Source organism: Mercenaria mercenaria, chromosome 4 (assembly GCF_021730395.1).
Source record: "Mercenaria mercenaria strain notata chromosome 4, MADL_Memer_1, whole genome shotgun sequence".
Classification (NCBI taxonomy): Eukaryota; Metazoa; Mollusca; class Bivalvia; order Venerida; family Veneridae; genus Mercenaria; species Mercenaria mercenaria.
The window spans coordinates 48261618-48284459 of record NC_069364.1 but is presented as its reverse complement, the minus strand read 5'-3'; the positions used below and the strand labels follow the sequence as shown (position 1 = coordinate 48284459).

General features: G+C 34.9%; 1 protein-coding gene across 2 annotated transcripts in view; it reads right to left on the bottom strand.

The window, feature by feature from the left end:
* The window catches only part of LOC123551611 (potassium voltage-gated channel subfamily KQT member 1-like), a 142045-nt gene that overhangs the window by 28242 nt on the left and 90961 nt on the right, over positions 1 to 22842 (bottom strand). For both annotated transcript variants that reach the window (XM_045340655.2, XM_045340656.2), the window contains exon 5: positions 2546 to 2624. In XM_045340655.2, coding sequence (XP_045196590.2) covers positions 2546 to 2624 — 79 coding nt within the window. The remainder of the gene's footprint in view (positions 1 to 2545; positions 2625 to 22842) is intronic.

The following is a 22842-nucleotide window of genomic DNA, read 5'->3' as shown; positions in this document are numbered from 1 at the left end:
CCAAAGTGGAGAATTATTAGAAACACTTTTGATCTTTTAGAGTTATTCAGTAAGAAGGATGAAAAAGACCACAATATGGGAAATAGGAGAAACCCTTGTGGTCTGATACCAACAAAACAAAAGCTTAACCAGTTCAAGACCTATAATGTACTCTGTAACTAGAGAACATATCAGTGGTCTGTAGGATAAACATCCTACTACAATGTTAAAGGTCTGCAACTCTCAACATGCAATCACTAACACAAACAAGAGGGCCATGAAGGCCCTGTATCACTCACCTGACCTATTGACCTAAAGATCATCAAGATAGTTTCATTAAGATATGGTCATAAATGTGGCCTCTAAACTGTTTTTTGACTTTTCCTTTGATTTGACCCGGTGACCTAGTTTTTGACCCCACATGACCCAGATTTGAACTTGACCTAAAGATCATCACGATTAACATTCTGACTAAGTTTCATGAAGATACAGTCATAAATGTGGCCTTTAGAGTGTTAACAAGCTTTTCCTTTGATTTGACCTGGTGACCTAGGTTTGGACTCCACCTGACCCAGATTTGAACCTGACCTATAGATCATCAAGATTAACATTCTGACTAAGTTTCATTAAGACATGGTCATAAATGTGGCCTTTAGAGTGCTAATAAGCTTTTCCTTTGATTTGACCTGGTGACCTAGATTCTGACCCCAGATGAACCAATATGGAACTCATGCAAGATTTTATAAAGGGTAACATTCTGACCAAGTTTCATTAAAATTGGGCCATAATTGTGACCTCTAGAGTGTTAACAAGCTTTTCCTTTGATTTGACCTGGTGGCCTAGTTTGACTCCACTGACCCAATCGAACTTGTCCAAGATTTCATGATAACATTCTGACTAAGTTTCATTAAGAATGGTCATAAATGTGACCTCTAGAGTGTTTAACAAGCTTTTCCTTTGATTTGCCCTAGTGACCTAGATTTTTGACCCCAGATGAACCAATATCGAACTCATGCAAGATTTTATAAAGGGTAACATTCTGACCAAGTTTCATTAAAATTGGGCCAAAATTGTGACCTCTAGAGTGTTAACAAGCTTTTCCTTTGATTTGACCTGGTGGCCTAGTTTTTAACCCCAGATGACCCTCGAACTTGTCCAAGATTTTATTGTGAGTAACATTCTGACCAAGTTTCATTAAGATTGTGTCAAAATTGTGACCTCTAGAGTGTTAACAAGCTTTTCCTTTGATTTGCCCCGGTGACCTAGTTTTTGACCCCAGATGACCCAATATCGAACTTATCCAAGATTTTATTAAGGGTAACATTCTGACCAAGTTTCATTAAGATTGGGTCAAAATTGTGACCTCTAGAGTGTTAACAATTTTTTCCTTTGATTTGAACTTGTGACCTAGTTTTTAACCCCAGATGTCCCAATACTGAACTCGTCCAATATTTTATTGAGGGTAACATTCTGACCAAGTTTCATTAAGATTGGGTCAAAATTGTGACCTCTAGAGTGTTAACAAGCTTTTCCTTTGATCTGACTGGTGACCTGTTTTTGACCCCAGATGACCCAATATCGAACTCATCCAAGATTTTATTGAGGGTAACATTTTGATCAAGTTTCATTAAAATTGGGCCAAAATTGTGACCTCTAGAGTGTTAACAAGCTTTTCTTTTGATATGACCTGGTGATCTAGTTTTTGACCCCAAATGACCCAATACTGAACTCGTCCAAGATTTTACTGAGGGTAACATTCTGACCAAGTTTCATTAAGATTAGGCTAAAATTGTGACCTCTAGAGTGTTAACAGTCAAATTGTTGACAACGACGGACACAGGGCAATCACAAAAGCTCACCTTGAGCACTTTGTGCTCAGGTGAGCTAAAAACTTTACTAGTTTATTGTGTATGAAAGAAATTTTTCAGCCTTTGTTTGTAAATGCAAAAGAAGAAGAAACATTAAATTTTGTCTGGTTTAAGGTAGTGGATCCGAAATGACACTAAAAAAGTTTGGCATATTCTCCACACCCTATTCAGCCTACTTCCATGACTTCAAGAACATTGACTTCTGTATCTGTTGGAAAATGCCAAAATCGCATATGGAGAATACAAACTCAAACAAGAGGGCCATGATAGCCCTAGATGGCTCACCTTGCTTACGCTGCTTACATGAACAGTTTTGGTACATGGTTACTGAGAAATTATATAATATATTGAAATAGTGCAATCTATGATCTCTGGTAAAGATCAATCTTGGCTACTGAGAACACTTGTTTCACAAATCTGATAAATATATGACCTTTAAATCTACTAAAAATGGAGTTCTGAAGAAGCTGGATAGCTAAAGGGTTTAAAACGAAAGTTAGTTTCTTGTTCCAAAACTCTCTGTTTTTAACAAACTTTAAAATAGGTGCTTTTTTTTTTTTACAAAAAAAATGTCATTTTCTTACTGAATTGCAGGACAAGTACAATTCATAGCAGGACAAGTGAAAATTCTAGGCACTGGTCCTTCAGGACTTTGACTTTCTGAGTGTCCAAACAATGGCCTAACATGTATATCATACCTTATTGCAGATGTTGCAAAGACTTGACCATTAGATCCTACTGCTAAAACAACAGCTGATGCAGTCACAACCAGAAAATCTGAAAACAAACAAAACAATACATGCTTGGTGTAAATTCCTCTTGGTTGTATCAGAGAAGTTGCCTGGACAAGGTAAAATGCAAGAAATGAAGGGCTATAATTCTGCTGAAAATTCAAATAAAATAGAACACCCTGAGTGCCATTACCCTGCTTAAAAGTTTCAACATCAATATGCCAGTAATATGCATAACAGGACCTGGTACAGATCCATCATTCTAATATACTTGTCTCTGTTAAAACACGCTTGCGCTAGAATGACGTCACATTAACGTGCGGTGACGTCAATGTTTTTGTTGCGACCAAGAAAGAGTGCTACTATATTTTATCTATTGTTTTAAATTAAGGTCATAATTATTAGAATTGAAATAATTTATAGCAAAATCATGTTTTAAAACTATCTATACACTCAGGCAGCAATACGTTGTACAAATAATTTCACACAGGCTGCACCCTCGTGAAATTATTACACCCCACGTATAACCGCCCATTGTGCATAAATAGTGTTAAAGAACTCTTTTGCTATAAATTATTTCTCAATTCAAATCTGATGAAAATTCAATAAAATACTGTAGGAGAAAAGTATCTTGAGAGAAAGGTGTGACAGACAACAAATGCAAAAAGAAATGAAATTGTCTCTCTTGAGAGAACATAATGACCATGATCATGTATTTTCACAGGGGCATCATAATCTAGATGTCTATATCTAGAATTATGTTTCCAAAAGGGGACATAATAATCTGGATGAAGTGTCCCTGTGGGGACTCCATGTGGGGACATAAAAATCCAGATCATATATCCTTGTGGGGACATAATAATCCGGATCATGATCAGTAATAAAAACTAAAAAGAGGAGGCACCTACTTGCTTTTTTTATGTTCCTGGCTGTGGGGATTTTATACAAATTAAGAAATGATAAGCTCCAGACAAATTAATGTTTTCGAAGGAAACAAATTGGCTTACATTAAGAAAAACAGGAAAGATTAAATCCAGCTAGTCTGATATTGCTTTCTGCCAAGACTGAGCTGTGAAGTGGACCATTTGAAAATTATCCTGAGATTGTGCAAGGATAGCAAAGCCAGCTTAAAAGGAATAACAGATTTTCTGTTTTTGCTTTTTCTGATTAGCACTTACATTCCAATTCTGCACAAGAATGGAACAATATAATAGTACAGATATGAGAAACTTGGTGCAAAAATGCTACAGACCATACTGACCTAATTTTGATAATGCTACAGGCCATATTGACCTTATTTTGATAATGCTACAGACCATATTGACCTTATTTTGATAAAGGAGAATAAAAGGATTACAGAAAAAGTGGAAAACAGAAACACCTGATAGCATAAAAGTGAAAAGTACATGTCAAGAAGTTCTTGAAAAATTTCCTTTTATTTTTTCACTTTTTTCTCTGGTTGCCAATTTGTGAAACAAAATTCAAAGAACAACAAAAAAAAAACCATTAAAAAAATTGTTATTACATGTGTCAAAGATTTTCAATTCAACATAATTGAAAGTTTGTAAAATCATTATTACCTCCCTTTTGTCTAACCAAGGTCTTTAAGTTTTATCAGTTTCAAAACTTTCCTTTTCATTCAGATTATTAAAACATCAATATATTTATCAAACAGAAGTGTATCAAAAAGAAATACATAGCTTTTGTTAATACTTCTCAAATAAAGGGAGATAATTACACATTTGGTTACAAATAAAAGAGAGAACCATTAAAGCACTTCAACATTGCATTATCTTAAAATAACATGAAAATGAAATTAAAGTGTTGCAATTTACATCAAACATTACCAAAGCAAGATCTCTACAAGACCTGTGATAAACAAGTAAAACAGAAAAATATACTTTAGGGTAAACAGCATCTCTGCATATTCACATTTTAACATGTTTTAGTGCTGTTGTGATCTGCAATCACAAATACAATAAAACCCTTGGAGCTACAGTAAACAAGAGCTGTCACAGGAGACAGCGCGCTCGACTATTTCGATGCTGGATAGTGAAACTGGGCACATCTGAGGAAACTAGAGTTGTCACTGGCGTGTTTAATGACTCCAATTGTGGATGAAGATATTGCACAATAGCCTGAGTCTATGTCAAAAATATCAACTTAAAGTAATAAAAGAGGTAAAGATAAAATGTATCAAAACACTATATAAGTATATCCTAAGCAAAAAGGGGGATAATTCATTAAATATTGGTGCCAGAGTTATGCACCTTGTGTCATATTGTGTGGGTGATGATGTTAAACAACTATTTTAAGTTTGAATCAAATCCATTCAGTAATAACAGAGACAGAGTGAAAGTGCATCAAAACTTTAACCTAAAATTCTAAGTAAAAAGGGGAAATAATTCATGAAAAATTGGTCCCAGAGTTATGCACCTTGTGTCATATGATAAGGGTAATGATGTTGAACAATTGTTTAAGTTTGAATCAGATCCATTCAGTAATAACAGAGATAGAGTGAAAGTGCATAAAACTTAAACCTGAAATTCTAAGTAAAAAGGGGAATAATTCATGAAAAATTGTGACAGAGTTAAGCATCTTGTGTCATATGATGTGGGTGATGATGCTGAACAATATTTTAAGTTTGAATCAAATCCATTCAGTAATAACAGAGGCAGAGTGAAAGTGCACCAAAACTTTAACCTGAAATTCTAAGTAAAAAGGGGGAATAATTCATGAAAAAATGGTGCCACAGTTATGCACCTTGTGTCATATGATGTGGGTGATGATGTTGAACAACTATTTTAAGTTTGAATCAAATCCATTCAGTAATAACAGAGATAGAGTGAAAGTGCATCAAAACTTTAACCTGAAAATCTAAGTGAAAAGGGGGGATAATTCATGAAATATTGGTGCCAGAGTTATGGCTATGTTGGTTTTCTCATGGCACGGCTCATTTAAGTTTTATTAAATGACATTTTCACACATCTGCTGCTTTTTACTTTCTATTCCTTGATCCACAAATTAACTACGGTGCACTTACTATTTTCACAAAACATTGGGCACTCAAATGTTTGAGTTATCCATGGTTTATCATTATACAGATTTATATAGTACCCTTTTCATGATGAACATGTTTAAAGGTGCTTTACACAGCGCAAAGGCAGCAACTGAATATGCTATATTCATCCTCTACTAGTACAGACACAGAGCAATCTGACCAGAGGGACTGAGTGAGTGAAAGCCCCCAGAACAGAGAAGGAAAAATGGCCTTTAAGTGCCCAATGTATAGCACTAATACACGCAAAGCTGTCTTTCCTGGGAAAAAACCAGTACCGGCCTCTTAGTTAGGTGGGAGACACTTAAGAGTATCTCAGAAATTTCCAATGCCCAATGCCTGGACCTGAATTTGTCACTGGACCTCTGAGTTGACAGTCAAAGGCAGAATCACTTGCAGCCAGCAGGCAAAAGGTTAAGGTATTATTTAAGTCCTGAAAAGCAGAATTAGTTGTATGTTGTACTTCAGTGAATTAGTTATATACCAATGGAATTTAATTCAATCTTCAACTACAGCTGAAATGTACTGGATTTGAACACAAGGTATTTTGTTCGCAATTTCTATCATAATCATATAACTTGATTCAACTTCACTTTAGGATTTATTCGGCACTCCATTTTTTTTTACAGCTTTCATGTCAGTCATTTAGCATGATGTTGTCATTTCTTACCTTCTGCTGCTAAAATGCAAATTTTTGACATAGTGACCATTTATAAAGGATTTTTTCAATAGTTCTAAAATATTTTCCCTATCAAGTTGGCCAGTATTTGGAATACAGACATTGCCAATTCAGAGGGGTCAATCGTATACAGAAACAATTTAGACCAGACACAATGGCCAAGTTAGAGGTCAATAAAAGCTAGCGCTACAAGGCGAAAAGGGTGATGCAATTTTCATAAGATCACTCAAACTGAGTCTGCAATTTTATTTGATTGGTTGCATGCTATATTTCCAAAGAATCTAGATCTACTTTTGATACCTCAGGTTATCTTTTAGACCTGGCCATCTCTTAAGGAGCCAGAAATATCAGTTTGAGCATTCATTTATTTTATGCATTAATTACTCATTTGTGAGATTTTATCATAAATAACAAATTGAATATAAATGCATAAAAATTTCATCCGCAAAACAAACTAGGCTACCATATGAAAAATGTCCCTTGCCACTTTTACTCTATCCATTTTGATGAACTATATCATGCCCTTTGAAGTCCAATTTCACCACATTTCTATGGTGATCATAACTAAATTGTCTCATGCATTACATGTGCATCAGTGTAGACTAGCCACTAGACTGATAATAACTATATTTCTATATTTTTCCCTTTTTTGACAAATTCGATTTCATAGAGACAAAAGCCAGTCTATTTTAGTGATTTTCACACAGGACTGATGTTGAAATTATCAATGATATTGGACATAGAATATAGACTGGCTCTGTTCACTACATTCAATCATAAAAATGTAAAAGGATATTATAGTCTAGGAGCTAGTCTAGCATCAGTGCTGCTACAGACTAAGGATAGTGAACTTGCATACGACTGCAGCATTTTAATTCTAAAACTGACCGACGTTTTCTCTTCATTTTGTACCTTACTACTGCCAGTCTTCAACTAGAACTGTCACAGGAGTGACGAATAATACCCCAACAATACGGCCTTGTCATAGAAGTATGGCAACCATAAGAAAGAAATGGCCAAAGTTTTAAGTTGGAAAGGGACCATAACTACTTAAAACAAGAGGGCCATGAAGGCCCTGTATCGCTCACCTGACCTATTGACCTAAAGATCATCAAGATTAACATTCTGACCAAGTTTCATTAAGATATGGTCATAAATGTGGCCTCTAAAGTGTTTTTAGCTTTTTCTTTGATTTGACCTGGTGACCTAGTTTTTGACTCCACATGACCCAGATTAAAACTTGACCTAAAGATCATCAAGATTAATATTTTGACTAAGTTTCATGAAGATACAGTCATAAATGTGGCCTCTAGAGTGTTAATAAGCTTTCCCTTTGATTTGAACTGGTGACCAAGTTTTTGACCCTACCTGAACCAGATTCGAACTTGACCTATAAATCATCAAGATTACCATTCTGAACAAGTTTCATTAAGATATGGTCATAAATGTGGCCGCTACAGTGTTAACTAGCTTTTCCTTTGATTTGACCTGGTGACCTAGTTTTTGATCCTACATGACCCAGATTCAAACTGGACCTTGAGATCATCAAGATTTACATTTGACCAAGTTTAATAAAGATACAGTCATAAATGTGGCCTCTACAGTGTTAACAAGCTTTTCCTATGATTTGACCTGGTGACCTAGTTTTTGACCCCGGATGACCCAATATCGAACTTGTCAAAGATTTTATTGAGAGTAACATTCTGACCAAGTTTCATTAAAATTGGGCCAAAATTGTGACCTCTAGAGTGTTAACAAGCTTTTTCTTTGATTTGACCTGGTGACCTAGTTTTTGACCCCATATGACCCAATACTGAAACTGTCCAAGATTTCATTGAGGGTAACATTTTGACAAAGTTTCATTAAGATTGGGCCAAAATTGTGACTTCTAGCGTGTTAAAAGCTTTCCCTTTGATTTGACCTAGTGACCTAGTTTTTGATCCCAAATGACCCAATATCAAATTCATCTAAAATTATATTGACAGTAACTTTCTGACCAAGTTTCATTAAGATTGGGCCAAAATTGTGACCTCTAGAGTGTTAACAAGCTTTTCCTTTGATTTAACGTAGTGACCTAGTTTTTGACCCTACCTGACCCATATTAAAACTTGACCTATAGATCATGAAGATTAACATTCTGAACATGTTTCATTAAGATATGGTCATAAATGTGGCCTCTAAAGTGTTAACTAGCTTTTCCTTTGATTTGATCTGGTGACCTAGTTTTTTATCCTACATGACCCAGATTCAAACTGGATCTTGAGATTATCAAGATTAACATTCTGACAAAGTTTAATGAAGATACAGTCATAAATGTGGCCTCTACAGTGTTAACAAGCTTTTCCTATGATTTGACCTGGTGACCTAGTTTTTGACCCCGGATGACCCAATATCAAACTTGTCTTAGATTTTATTGAGAGTAACATTCTGACCAAGTTTCATTAAAATTGGGCCAAAATTGTGACCTCAAGAGTGTTAACAAGCTTTTTCTTTGATTTGACCTGGTGACCTAGTTTTTCGCCCCAGATGACCAAATATCGAACTCATCCAAGATTTCATTGAGGGTAACATTCTGACAAAGTTTCATTAAGACTGGGCCAAAATTGTGACTTCTAGAGTGTTAACAAGCTTTTCATTTGATTTAACCTGGTGACCTAGTTTTTGACCCCAAAGACCCAATATCAAACTCATTCAAGATTTTATTCATTCAAGCTTTTCCTATGATTTGAGCTGGTGACCTAGTTTTTGACCCCGGATGACCCAATATCGAACTTGTCTTAGATTTTATTGAGAGTAACATTCTGACCAAGTTTCATTAAGATTGGGCCAAAATTGTGACCTCTAGAGTGTTAACAAGCTTTTCCTTTGATTTGACCTTGTGACCTAGCTTTTGACCCCAGATGACCAATTATGGAACTCGTCCAAGACTTTATTGAGGATAACATTCTGACCAAGTTTCATTAAGATTAGGCCAAAATTGTGACCTTTAGAGTGTTAACAGTCAAATTGTTGATGATGACGGACAAAGGACAAAGGGCGATCACTAAAACTCACCTTGAGCACTTTGTGCTCAGGTGAGCTAAAAATTGGTGGTTTGTAGCCAATGTTGAATTTGACCTGTATTTTATGATGTTACACCTGTGTACCAAAAATTATTTAAATATGTCAAGTCTTTCATGAGTTACTGTCTGGAAACCATGAGTTTGGAAAATTTTAAGTTGGAAAGGGGCCATAACTGTGTCAAACAAGAGGACCATGATGGTCCCGAATAGCTCACCTATCCCCACATGACCCAGTGTTGAACTGAGTATGACGTCGTTATTTCTATTATTTGACATAGTGACCTAGTTTTTGAGCACATGTGACCTAGATATCATCAAGATAAAAAATTCTGACCAATTTTCATGAAGATCCATTGAAAAATATTGCCTCTAGAGAGGTCACAAGGTTTTTCTATTATCTGACCTAATGACCTAGTTTTTGAAGGCATGTGACCCATTTTTTAAATTTGACCTAGATATCATCAAGGTGAACATTCTCACTAATTTTCATGAAGATCTCGTGAAAAATATGGCCTCTAGAGAGGTCACAATGTTTTTCTATTTTTCTACCTACTGACCTAGTTTTTGACCGCACATGTCTTAGTTACGAATCTGACCTAGATATCATCAAGCTGAACATTCTTACCAATTTTCATGAAGATCCATTGAGAAATATGGCCTTTAGAGAGGTCACAAGGTTTTTCTATTTTTAGGCATACTGACCTAGTTTTTGACCCCACGTGACCCAGTTTCGAACTTGACCTAGATATCATCAAGGTGAACATTCTGACCAATCTTCATGAAGATCTCATGAAAAATATGGCCTCTAGAGAAGGCACAAGTTTTTCTATTTTTAGATCTACTGACCTAGTTTTTAACCCCATGTGACCCAGTTTCAAATCTGACCTAGATATCATCAAGGTAAACATTCTGACCAATTTGCATGAAGATCCATTGAAAAATATGGCCTCTAGAGAGGTCACAATGTTTTTCTATTTTTAGACCTACTGACCTAGTTTTTGACCCAACGTGACCCAGTTTCATACTTGACCTAGATATCATCAAGGTGAACATTCTGACTAATTTTTATGAAGATCCATTGAGAAATATGGCCTCTAGAGAGGTCACAAGGTTTTTCTATTTTTAGACCTACTGACCTAGTTTTTGACCCCACATAACCCAGTTTCGAACTTGACCTAGATATTATCAAGGTGAACATTCTGGTTAATATTCATGAAGATCTCATGAAAAATATGGCCTCTAGAAAGGTCACAAGGTTTTTCTATTTTTAGATCTACTGACCTAGTTTTTAACCCCACGTGACGCAGTTTCGAACTTGACCTAGATATCATCAAGGTGAACATTCTGACCAATTTTCATGAAGATCCATTGAGAAATATGGCCTCTAGAGAGGTCACAAGGTTTTTCTATTTTTAGACCTAATGACCTAGTTTTTGACCCCACGTGACCCAGTTTTGAACTTGACCTAGATATCATCAAGGTGAACATTCTGACCAATATTCATGAAGATCTCATGAAAAATATGGCCTCTAGAGAAGTCACAAGTTTTTCTATTTTTAGATCTACTGACCTAGTTTTTGACCCCACATGACCCAGTTTCGAACTTGACCTAGATATCATCAAGGTGAACACTCTGACCAATTTTCATGAAGATCCATTGAGAAATATGGCCTCTAGAGAGGTCCTAATGATCTAGTTTTTGACCCCACGTGACCCAGTTTCGAACTTGACCTAGATATCATCAAGGTGAACATTCTGACCAATATTCATGAAGATCTCATGAAAAATATGGCCTCTAGAGAAGTCACAAGGTTTTTCTATTTTTAGACCTAGGTATCATCAAGGTGAACATTCTGACCAATTTTCATGAAGATCTTGTGAAATATATGGCCTCTAGAGAGGTCACAAGGTTTTTCTATTTTTAGACCTACTGACCTAGTTTTTGATGGCACGTGACCCAGTTTCGAACTTGACCTAGATATCATCAAGATGAACATTCTGACCAATATTCATGAAGATCCCACAAAAAATGTGACCTCTAGAGATGTCACAAGGAAAAGTTTACGGATGGACGAAAGTACGGACGGACGGACGACGGACGCTGCATGATCACAAAAGCTCACCTTGTCACTATGTGACAGGTGAGCTAAAAATGGTGGTTTGTAAGCAAAGTCTCACTCCTATTATACCCGACCCCAAACTTCGTTTGTGGGGTTTTAATTAACAAAGCTACTATATCCATTAATTGATATTTGCACACCAATCATGTCTCTTTTTAATGAAATGCTCTTAAGTCACCCCAGTGCAGAAAGTTGATAAAATTTAATGCTTTGACTTATCAACTTCTTGCACTCTGATGACAATTTGTTTAAACATGTCAAATTACCCATCTATTCCATACCAAAGACAAAGACTATAAACATTTTCTACCAAGAACTGTTATCTTTGTTTATCTTAAGCAAAGACTAAGATCAAAGAATTATAAGATGTTTTTACCTAAAGCAAAAACTGTTAACCTAAAGCAAAAACTGTTAACACTTGCTAAAGAGAACTATAATCTTCATTACTGAGATCAAAAACTATAATCACATGCTAAAAGGAAGTATAATCTTCATTACTGAAAGCAAAGACTACTAGAAGATGCTTTTGTAAAAAAGCGCATCTCTTCCCCAGTGTGTAAAAATAGGCAAGAAGTCAATCACTGGGGACAGAAGCGAAAGTCAAAGAACTATAATCTTCATTACTGAAAGCAAAGACTATAAACACTCGCTTAAGAGAACTACAATCTTCATTACTGAAAGCAAAGACTATAAACACTCCCTTAAGAGAACTACAATCTTCATTACTGAAAGCAAAGACTAAAAACACTCGTTTAAGAGAACTACAATCTTCATTACAGACATCCCAACTCTCCCGATCCGATCGGGTTTCTCCCGATTCTGGTTGTAAAACCCGATCACCCCGATCAGAAGTCTCAATCTCCCGATTAAAAAAAACAACAACAAAACAACATAAACACACAAAAATTATGAAATAATCCGCTTCTTTGCGCCTATCTGATACTGTATCACTACTGACGAGTCTGTAAACAACAGCTTTCGGATATTTTCGCACCTTATTCTACCCGTGCTGATTATTGTTTATTACACGATTTAACAAAACCAGGTGTTGATTAATGTGTCACAGTTGAAATTAAAATCCAGACATTAGATATCTAATTAAATTCAATCAAATTTAGATTAGAAATTATACTGGCTTTACCTTTTTCTGTAACTTTTTGAAATCGAAAGTAGATGGTCGCCGAGTCAACCTGCTAGGTTTTAAAAAACATTTCTCTTAAAATCATTTTGATAAGAGGAAATGTCATGGTAAATTTTAATATCACTTACCATCAAATGCTGTTAAACTGTCTTTGCATCATAACAATTTGTCAAACACATCCTTTTAACTGGAGATTTAGGCAAATCTACGAAAGTGTAACAATACCCGGACATTCAATTTTGGATAACAGGATTTTGATCAATAAAAGTATTTGAGCCAGGGGTTTTAAATACTGGTTGACAGGGATGAGAATCAAACAGTAAATTTTCTATTGCTTGAACTTTTATTCTTTTAGCTATATAAGTTTTGTTTTTACAGTTCTAACAGCTGTACTGTTTGTCATGTAAAATTCACCTGGGGAGTCTTCTTTCCAACAAAAGAAATAAAAGTGCAGGTTTAATTCTCAGTGGTGTTTTGAATTTAGATATAGTGCTTAAAGTGCCATAACTATTTAATTTTGCACAGAAGGCTTCATGTATTATTGTTCCAAAACATTAAAAATGCATGAATAATAAGATATAGACAAGTGAATTGTTTTAAGACTAGTGATTTTATAAGAGCAAATAAGTTTATATTATCATTAGATTTGTTAAAAGCTTCGTTATCATGAACATTATTACCGCGGTATAAAATCTCCCACTTGAACACCTCAATCTCCCACTTTGGAAAGCAAAAACTCCCACTTGGCATTCAGAAAAAGTTGGGATGTCTGTCATTACTGAAATAAAAGGCTATAAACACTAGCTTAAGAGAACTACAATCTTCATTACTGAAAGCAAAGACTAAAAACACTCGCTTAAGAGAACTACAATCTTCACTACTGAAAGCAAAGACTATAAACACTCGCTTAAGAGAACTACAATCTTCATTACTGAAAGCAAAGACTAAAAACACTAGCTTAAGAGAACTACAATCTTCATTACTGAAAGCAAAGACTAAAAATACTCGCTTAAGAGAACTACAATCTTCATTACTGAAAGCAAAGGCTAAAAACACTCGCTTAAGAGAACTACAATCTTCATTACTGAAATAAAAGGCTATAAACACTAGCTTAAGAGAACTACAATCTTCATTACTGAAAGCAAAGACTAAAAACACTCGCTTAAGAGAACTACAATCTTCACTACTGAAAGCAAAGACTAAAAACACTCGCTTAAGAGAAATACAATCTTCATTACTGAAAGCAAAGACTAATCAAAGGCCTGAAGGGCCTGAGAGTCGGCTAATAATTGATGTACTGGTAGTATAGTCTACCAGTTTCAGTTTGGTTTTAGTTTTTTTCCCCAACTGAACAGAGATTTTGTTACAATAGATGAAATGGACATTCAATCGATGCCTAGTAAAACTTTGATTGACATTATACAAGTATTTAAATCCAATATATTTCTCTAAAATTGAAGAGTGATTCGCAAAAATAAAAATGTTGAAAGCATAAACTACAATTTGACAGGTGACACTAAGATACTGCCCATGACTATAAATATTTTTCCAGTAAACATTTGCCTCCGGCATTACCAAAACAGGCAATTATCGGCTGGTATATATTCGCACATGATAAAATTTGAATATGAAAATTTATATATTGAAATTTTATAGCGCGGATTGCCACATACAATTTGTAACGGATGGACGAAAGAACTGTTCAGATATTTTACAGATAAGGGGCCTGGCAATAACCGTGTCACACGCTAGGTATTGTTCAATCATATCATAAGGGATGTGAATTTAAAGTATACTTACTTTTGCCTTTAAAGATATGTAAATGTTGCCGAGTGTCAATATATAGTGTCATGAATGTTTACACTGACAGGAAAATTGCGCATTCGAAACTAAGAGAAGTTACTCGGACTAGCTATTAATTTCGGAAAAGATAACCAATATTAATAAATGCAGTTCTTTTTTAGTTAAAACCATCATTTATTCTATTTCAGACCTGTTAACCCCTTCAAAACCATGTCAGTAGTCCCTAAGTCTATGTACTTTCAATTATCTGTTTTGATTCATGTAGACAGACAGGCCCAGACTGGGCTGAACAAATGTTTGAGCCATTTTTACGTGGTCGGTAGCAGGGTGGGTGTGGGGAGGGGTGTTCCTTCCGCTTTGAACTGCAGTCAGATTTTGAAATGGGCATTGTGGCAGGTGGTAAAAGGCCAAATGTATCAAACTGTAAAGTGGCAATATGGGGGGAGGGTGTGGGAGGATACCCCCTCCTGCAAGTAGGGTTTGGGGTATCACCACAAGGAAATTTTGAAAATGTAGACCCTTGATACAGCCTTTGGTGCGATTTCTAACTGAAAATTTTATGTTTCAATTTCTAAATATTACTTAGATTCTTTTTAGTATTACAATATTCAAAGTATGAATGACTGTCACTTCATATTTTTACTTTCAGGTCATGCCTCAGCACTAGAATATAAGTCTGATATTGATTCTATGTATGTATTATAAAAATAAATTCTAGAATCATTTCTGTTACAATAATATCTATCATGTCTGTTACTTTAATGTTTAAATTTCATAACACAGCTCGATATTTACCCAAAATATTATATCCGGATATGATTACACTTTCTTTTATACCGCCAAAATCTCCAGTTTCAACGATATGTTTTACAAATTGTGATGATATGAAGACAGTTTAGCAGCAATTGGCAGTATCTGACATTGAAGTTTACGGTGAAATTATTTAAATCATTTCATAAAAAAATTGTTTTGTTTCGTCAAAGCACTCTAACATAGACGATCTGTTTTCGATTTCAAAAACTACAAGAAAATACAATTTAATGTTTCGCCGATTTGTTTATTTCTCGAAAAATAAGAAATAAAATCATTTTTAAAATCAGTAGTAATTAAACAAATCAGTAAGAGCTCTTTCTCGGGATAATTTATCCCCTTACTGACTGTAAAAATCAAGCCATGTGTCATCATGAAAAGCAGAATGGGTGACGGTTTCATTTTTTTGCGAACCTGAATCGTAAGCAAATTATCCAAACCAGTCAAAATTCCAGAAAGGTTACGATCTAGATTCTTTCTAGTATTAAAATATCCAAAGTATGACTGTCACTTCATCTTTTTACTTTCAGATCATGCCTCAGGACTAGAATACGAGTCTGACATAGATTATATGTAGGTGTAATAAAAATAAATTCTAGAATCATTTCTGTTACAATAATATCTATCATGTATGTTACTTGAATGTTAAAATTTCATAACACAGCTCGATATTTACCCAAAATATTATATCCAGATACGATTACACTTTTCTCCAGTTTAAACAATATATTTTACAAATTGTGATGATACGAAGACATTTAGCAGCAATTGGCAGTATCTGACATTGAGGTTTATGGTTAAATTACCTCTTATTTAAATCTTTTCATAAAAAAGTTGTTTCGTTTCGTCAAAGCAGCCAAACATAGATGATCTACTTTCGATTTCAAAAACTACAAGAAAATACAATTTAATGTTTCGCCGATTTGTTTATTTCTCGAAAAATAAGAATTAATATCATTTTTAATATCAGTAGTAACTAAACAAACCAGTAAGAGCTTTTTCTTCCGATAATTTATCCGTTTACTGACTGCAAAATTCAACCCACACAAAGTCGTAGAAGCATTGTTATAGTCCAGAATGTAGTTAGGATTCATCCGCGAAGTCTCGCGGAAGAATTAACGTACTGCACATATCTTATTCGGGTCATTTAAAATGAAGCTGTCATAATTTAATTTCATCGATGTGGTAATGCTTTCAGAGGTACCCACTCAATAAAATACTAGCAGTATGTTCTGGAACTATATTTTGTCTTTCGCTGGATGTTACGCAAGCTTTGTAAGTCTGCGCAATTCATAAAATGCACAGCACAATAAATTTGTTATTTGCGCAATGATTTTAAAGATTATTTTTTGAAACGGACAGGGTAACAAATGGATAATTTGGCTAATAAGTTAATATGCAGTTTTTATTTGAATTTGTGAACATCATATTTGCTATTTTGTGACAAAAGGGCATAAAATTCGTCACCATAATCATATGCGCAAATGTATTACCAAATCCCGCAGAATCATTATGCGTGTTTATGCTTAATGAGCTACCGCGGAAGAAAATACGTGGCTTTATCCAAGTATTGCACAATTACAAATCATAAATACGACAGATTACATCGTATATTGGTCATAGCAAATAGGATTGACATAAATGAACTTCATTCGATCAATGAACTCTTTGAAATTAGAGACAATCCAATGGAACTACATCACTTCGCTGTGTTGTGAGGCCATTTAAGAATGAGAAATCGGGCGAAAGCAAGGACTCGTCAAACACTTGACAGCGTTTAGCCGACTCAAAAACACTCGCTTAAGAGAACTACAATCTTCACTACTGAAAGCAAAGACTAAAAACACTCGCTTAAGAGAACTACAATCTTCACTACTGAAAGCAAAAACTAAAAACACTCGCTTAAGAGAACTACAATCTTCACTACTGAAAGCAAAGACTAAAAACACTCGCTTAAGAGAGCTACAATCTTCACTACTGAAAGCAAAGACTATAAACACTCGCTTAAGAGAACTACAATCTTCATTACTGAAAGCAAAAACTAAACACTCGCTTAAGAGAACTACAATCTTCATTACTGAAAGCAAAGACTAAACACTCGCTTAAGAGTACTACAATCTTCATTACTGAAAGCAAAGACTAAAAACATTCACTAAAGAGAACTACAATCATCACTACTGAAAGCAAAGACTATTTAAACTTGCTAAAGGGAACTATAATCTTCATTACTGGAAGCAAAGACTATAAAAATTCACCAAAGAGAACTACAATCATCATTACTGAAAGCAAAGACTATTTAAACTTGCTAAAGGGAACTACAATCTTCATTACTGAAAGCAAAGACTATAAACACTTGCTTAAGAGAACTACAATCTTCATTACTGAAAGCAAAGACTATAAACACTTGCTTAAGAGAACTACAATCTTCATTACTGAAAGCAAAGACTATAAACACTTGCTTAAGAGAACTACAATCTTCATTACTGAAAGCAAAGACTATAAACACTCGCTTAAGAGAACTACAATCTTCATTACTGAAAGCAAAGACTAAAAACATTCACCAAAGAGAACTACAATCATCACTACTGAAAGCAAAGACTATTTAAACTTGCTAAAGGGAACTATAATCTTCATTACTGAAAGCAAAGACTAAAAACATTCACCAAAGAGAACTACAATCATCACTACTGAAAGCAAAGACTATTTAAACTTGCTTAAGAGAACTACAATCTTCATTACTGGAAGCAAAGACTATAAACACTCGCTTAAGAGAACTACAATCTTCATTACTGAACTCGTTAAGACACAACTTCATTACTGAAAGCAAAGACTAAAAACACTTGCTTAAGAGAACTACAATCTTCATTACTGAAGCAAAGACTATAAACACTCGCTTAAAACTACAATCTTCATTACTGAAAGCAAAGATATAACACTCGTAAGAGAACTAATCTTCATTATGAAGCAAGACTAAACACTCGCTAGAGATACATCTTCATTACTGAAAGCAAAGACTTAACACTCGCTAAAGACTACAAACTTCATTACTGAAGCAAGACTAAACACTCGCTCAAGGAACTACAATCTTCATTATGAAAGCAAGATATAAACACTCGCTTAAAGAAAAACACTCGCTCAAGAGAACTAAAATCTTCATTACTGAAGCAAAGCTATAAACACTCGCTCAAGGAACTACAATCTTCATTACTGAAAGCAAAGACTATAAACACTCGCTTAAGAGAACTACAATCTTCATTACTGAAAGCAAAGACTATAAACACTCGCTTAAGAGAACTACAATCTTCATTACTGAAAGCAAAGACTAAAACACTCGCTAAGAAACTACAATCTTCATTACTGAGCAAAGACTATAACACTCGCTCAAGGGAACTACAATCTTCATTACTGAAAGCAAAGACTATAAACACTCGCTTAAGAGAACTACAATCTTCATTACTGGAAGCAAAGACTAAAAACACTTGCTTAAGAGAACTACAATCATCATTACTGAAAGCAAAAACTATTAAAACTTGCTAAAGAGAACTATAATCTTCATTACTGGAAGCAAATCCTATAAACACATCCTTAAGAAAAGTATAAAACACTTTTACCCTTAAGCAAAGATTATAAATGCTTGATTAAGGGAACTATAAATCAATTTTCCAGCTTAAGCAAATACCATTACCATTTGGTTCTGAGAATTGCAATTCATTTTTACTTAAAGCAACATATAAACAACTATAATCTTCTTCTACCCAACAATCTTTCATGTCTCGTCATCAAAAGAAACAAAACTTAATGACTGCCTCATTTTAATGGAAGCACTAGCATTTTTTCTTTGATTTTCCTAGTACTTTGAATAAAGCTTATTTAAGTAATTCCTGCACCCCATAATTTCACATGAAAATCTCAAGTTTACAACTCGTAATAGGATAGAATTCCTCTGACAATTTGACAGTTGCTTAAGAAAATATCCTTGGATTCTTGTCACCAATTTGCCACAGTGCATTAAGATTGCTGTCAACGTAATGTACAAGACCATTCAAGGTAATCATGGTAGCACGAATTTAGCTTAAATGAGTAAGTGAGTATAAAAACATACAAAGTACTGCAAATTCAGAAGAAATGTCTTTTGTTTGAATGTTGACGATTTTAAGAAGATCTGTTCATCTTTGTAAAACATATGGGTTTTCTGCAGAAATAAATCTGTTCTTTAACATTTTTTATTAATGATGGGTTTAATGTCACACCATCACAATGATAGGTCTTATGGAAACTTTCTAGCTTTGATGGTGGAGGAAGACCCCAGGTGCCCCTCTGGGCAGTAATTCACCATAGGCGGGCCCCTGGGTAGAACCACTGACACTGTTTTTAATCTTAAAATACTTTGACCTTGAAAAAAAGGCATGCTATGTGGTTTTGTGTGTTCGTATTGAGAAACAAGAGCTTCACAGGAGACAGCGCGCTCGACTATTTCGATGCTGGATAGTGAAACTGGGCACATCTAAGGAAGCTGGAGCTGTCACTGGAGGTTTAATGACTCCAATGTGGATGAAGATATTATATCTGGCAATAGCTTGAGTCTGTGTCAAAAGTATTAAGTAATAAGAGAGATAAAGTCAAAAGTGTATCAAAACATTAAATAAGTATAATTCTAAGCAAAAAGTGGGTATAATTCATGAAATATTGGTGCAAGAGTGATGCACCTAAATGTGTGATATGATGTGGGTGATGATGTGGAACAACTACTTTAAGTTTGAATCAAATTGATTTAGTAAAAAATGAGACAGACTGCAAGGGCACCGAAACTTTAACCTGAAATTCTAAGTAAAAAGGGGGATAATTCGTGAAATATTAGTGCAAGAGTTATGGCCCTTGTGTGATATGATGTGAGTGACGATGTGGAACATTTATCTTAAGTTTGAATCAAATCCTTTCTGTAAAAGGGGAGATAATAAATGAAATAATGGTGCTAGAGTTATGGTCTTTGTGTCATATGATGTGAGTGATGATGCTGAACAACTATCTGAATCAAATCTCTGTAATAACAGAGATATAGTGAAAATGCATCAAAATTAACCTTAAATTCTAAGTAAAAGTGTGGGGGGGGCATAATTCATAAAAAATAGCTGCTAGAGTTATGGATATTATGTCACATGATGTGGGTGTTGATGTGGAACAAATATTTTAAGTTTGAATCAAATTAATTTAGTAATAACTCAGATAGAGTGAAAGTGTATCAAAACTTTAACCTGAAATTCTAAGAAAAAGGGGGGATAATTCATGAAATATACGTGTGAGAGTTATGGCCCTTGTGCTATATGATGTGGGTGATGATGAGGAATAACTATTTTAAGTTTGAAACAAATCCATCAAGTATTTACAAAGATAAAGAGAAAGTGCATAAAAACTTAAACCACGGTGTGGACGCAGAAAGAAGCCAACACCAGGTCTAGTAGGGCAGCTCTCCATACTTCGTACTGTCCAGTTAAAAATGGGAAGTTTTCAACCCATTCTTTGCCAACATAAAACATCAAATTCTTTTTTAATTTTTGTGCTTTATAGTTCTACAAAATGAACTAGATGCCCATGGCAACATGTTGAGCCCGCCAGCTGTCAAAAGGACTAACATTTATGATGCTATTTGGCAGTGACAAAACTGATTGCAGCAAACAATCTGCCAAGTTATTTAAGAACATCTCCATCCATGGATAAGTTACAGCCCATACAAGTGAAATTACATCAACTTTTGACCTTTGACCTCTATGTGTGACCTTTCAACTTCTTACACCTGATAGACTGTCATTGAGGCAAACAATTGTGCCAAGTTATTTAAGAAACCCTCAATCCATGGTTGAGTTACAGCCTGGACAAGGAAAACTGCACCAAGTTTTGACCTCTAAATATGACCTTGACGTTTAAGCTACCAATCTGGCTGTTGCATACGACAAATCATCTTATCAAGGCAAACATTTGTGCCAAAGTATTTAAGAATCTCTCAATTCATGGCTGAGTTACAGCCCAGATAAGCCGAAACAGCACTGAGTTTGACCTTTGACCTCAGAGAATGACTTGGACCTTTAAGCTACCAATCTGGTTCTTGCACGCAACACACGGTGTCACTGAGGCAAACATATGTGCAAAGATATTTAAGAATCTCTTGATCCATATTTAAGTTACAGCCCGGACAAACTCGGACAGATGGACGGACGAACAGATGCATTTACATACAGAACTGCCATTGTGACAACTATGTCAAGCTCACCACCAGCGGGCTTGACAAAAATGAGACCAAAGATATCAAAATCTGAATATAATAAATTACTACCAACAACTATAATCTTCTTTCACCCAACAATCTTTCATGTCTTGTAATCAAAAGAAACAAAAGTTAATGACGGCAGCATTTTAATGAAAGCACTGGTATTTGTTTCTTTGATTTTCCTAGTCTTTTTTAAATGAAGCTTATTCAAGTAATTCCCACACCCCATAATTTTACACGAAAACCTCAAGTTTACGACTCGTAATCAGATAGAATTCCTGACAATGTGACAGCTGCTAAAGAAAATGTTCTTGGATTCTTGTCACCAATTTGCCACTGTGTTTTAAGTTTGCTGTCAACGTAATGTACAAGACCATTCACGTTAATCATGTGAGCATGAATTTAGCTTGAGTAACTGAGTACAAAAACATCTAAAGCACTGCAAATTGAGAAGAAACTTCTTTTGTCTGAACGTTGACGATTTTAAGAGAATCAGTTCTTGCTTGTAATTTACTATGTATTTTCTGCAGAAAATCAAAGTAGGTAAATCTGTTCTGTAATTATTTTTTGTTTTTGCTTTTTTGGGGGTTTAATGTCGCGCCGACATAATAATAGGTCATATGTCGACATACTGGCTTTTGATGGTGTCCCTCCTGGCATTATTTAATATGGGTGGGCACCTGGATAGAACTACCGACCCTATTCTTTAATTTAATATATGACTTTGACCTTGAAAAAAAAAAAGTCATGCTATGTGGTTTCGTGTGTTCGTCTTAAGAAAAAATGGGAAGTGTTCTATCAATTCTGAACCAACTTTAAACATCAAAAGCTATTTCAATTTTTGTATTGTATAGTTCTACCAAATGAAAAATGAGACAGCGGGTGTCAAAAATCTTTCTTTTTTAAGATTGCCATTGCTAATACCAGCTGTTTGATCAAAGCCATAATTGGGATAAATCATGGATATTTTCAATGTATTCAAAGGCTCTGCATCAGGCTAAATTTACGGACATTTTAGAATTCCATTTAATGTCCTGTAAACATGTTTTGCCTTTTCTTGGAGTCTCATTCATTTCAAGAACCTGATCAATTTCATTTAAAGTCAACCTGATCCCTTAATTGATGGGTAAAAGCATTAAAATGTAATAGGCATGTCTTGTAGGGATGCGAAGATTTTACCGGTGTATCGGTTTTACCATGTTGGTTGATTGCGGTACATGCCACGATTGGAATCAAATGCATCAGATATGCTGAAAGCATTCTAGCAAAGTTTGTAAATATGTAATTTAAGATGTCATTTCAAGAAATACTTGGAAAAAAGCTGTAACA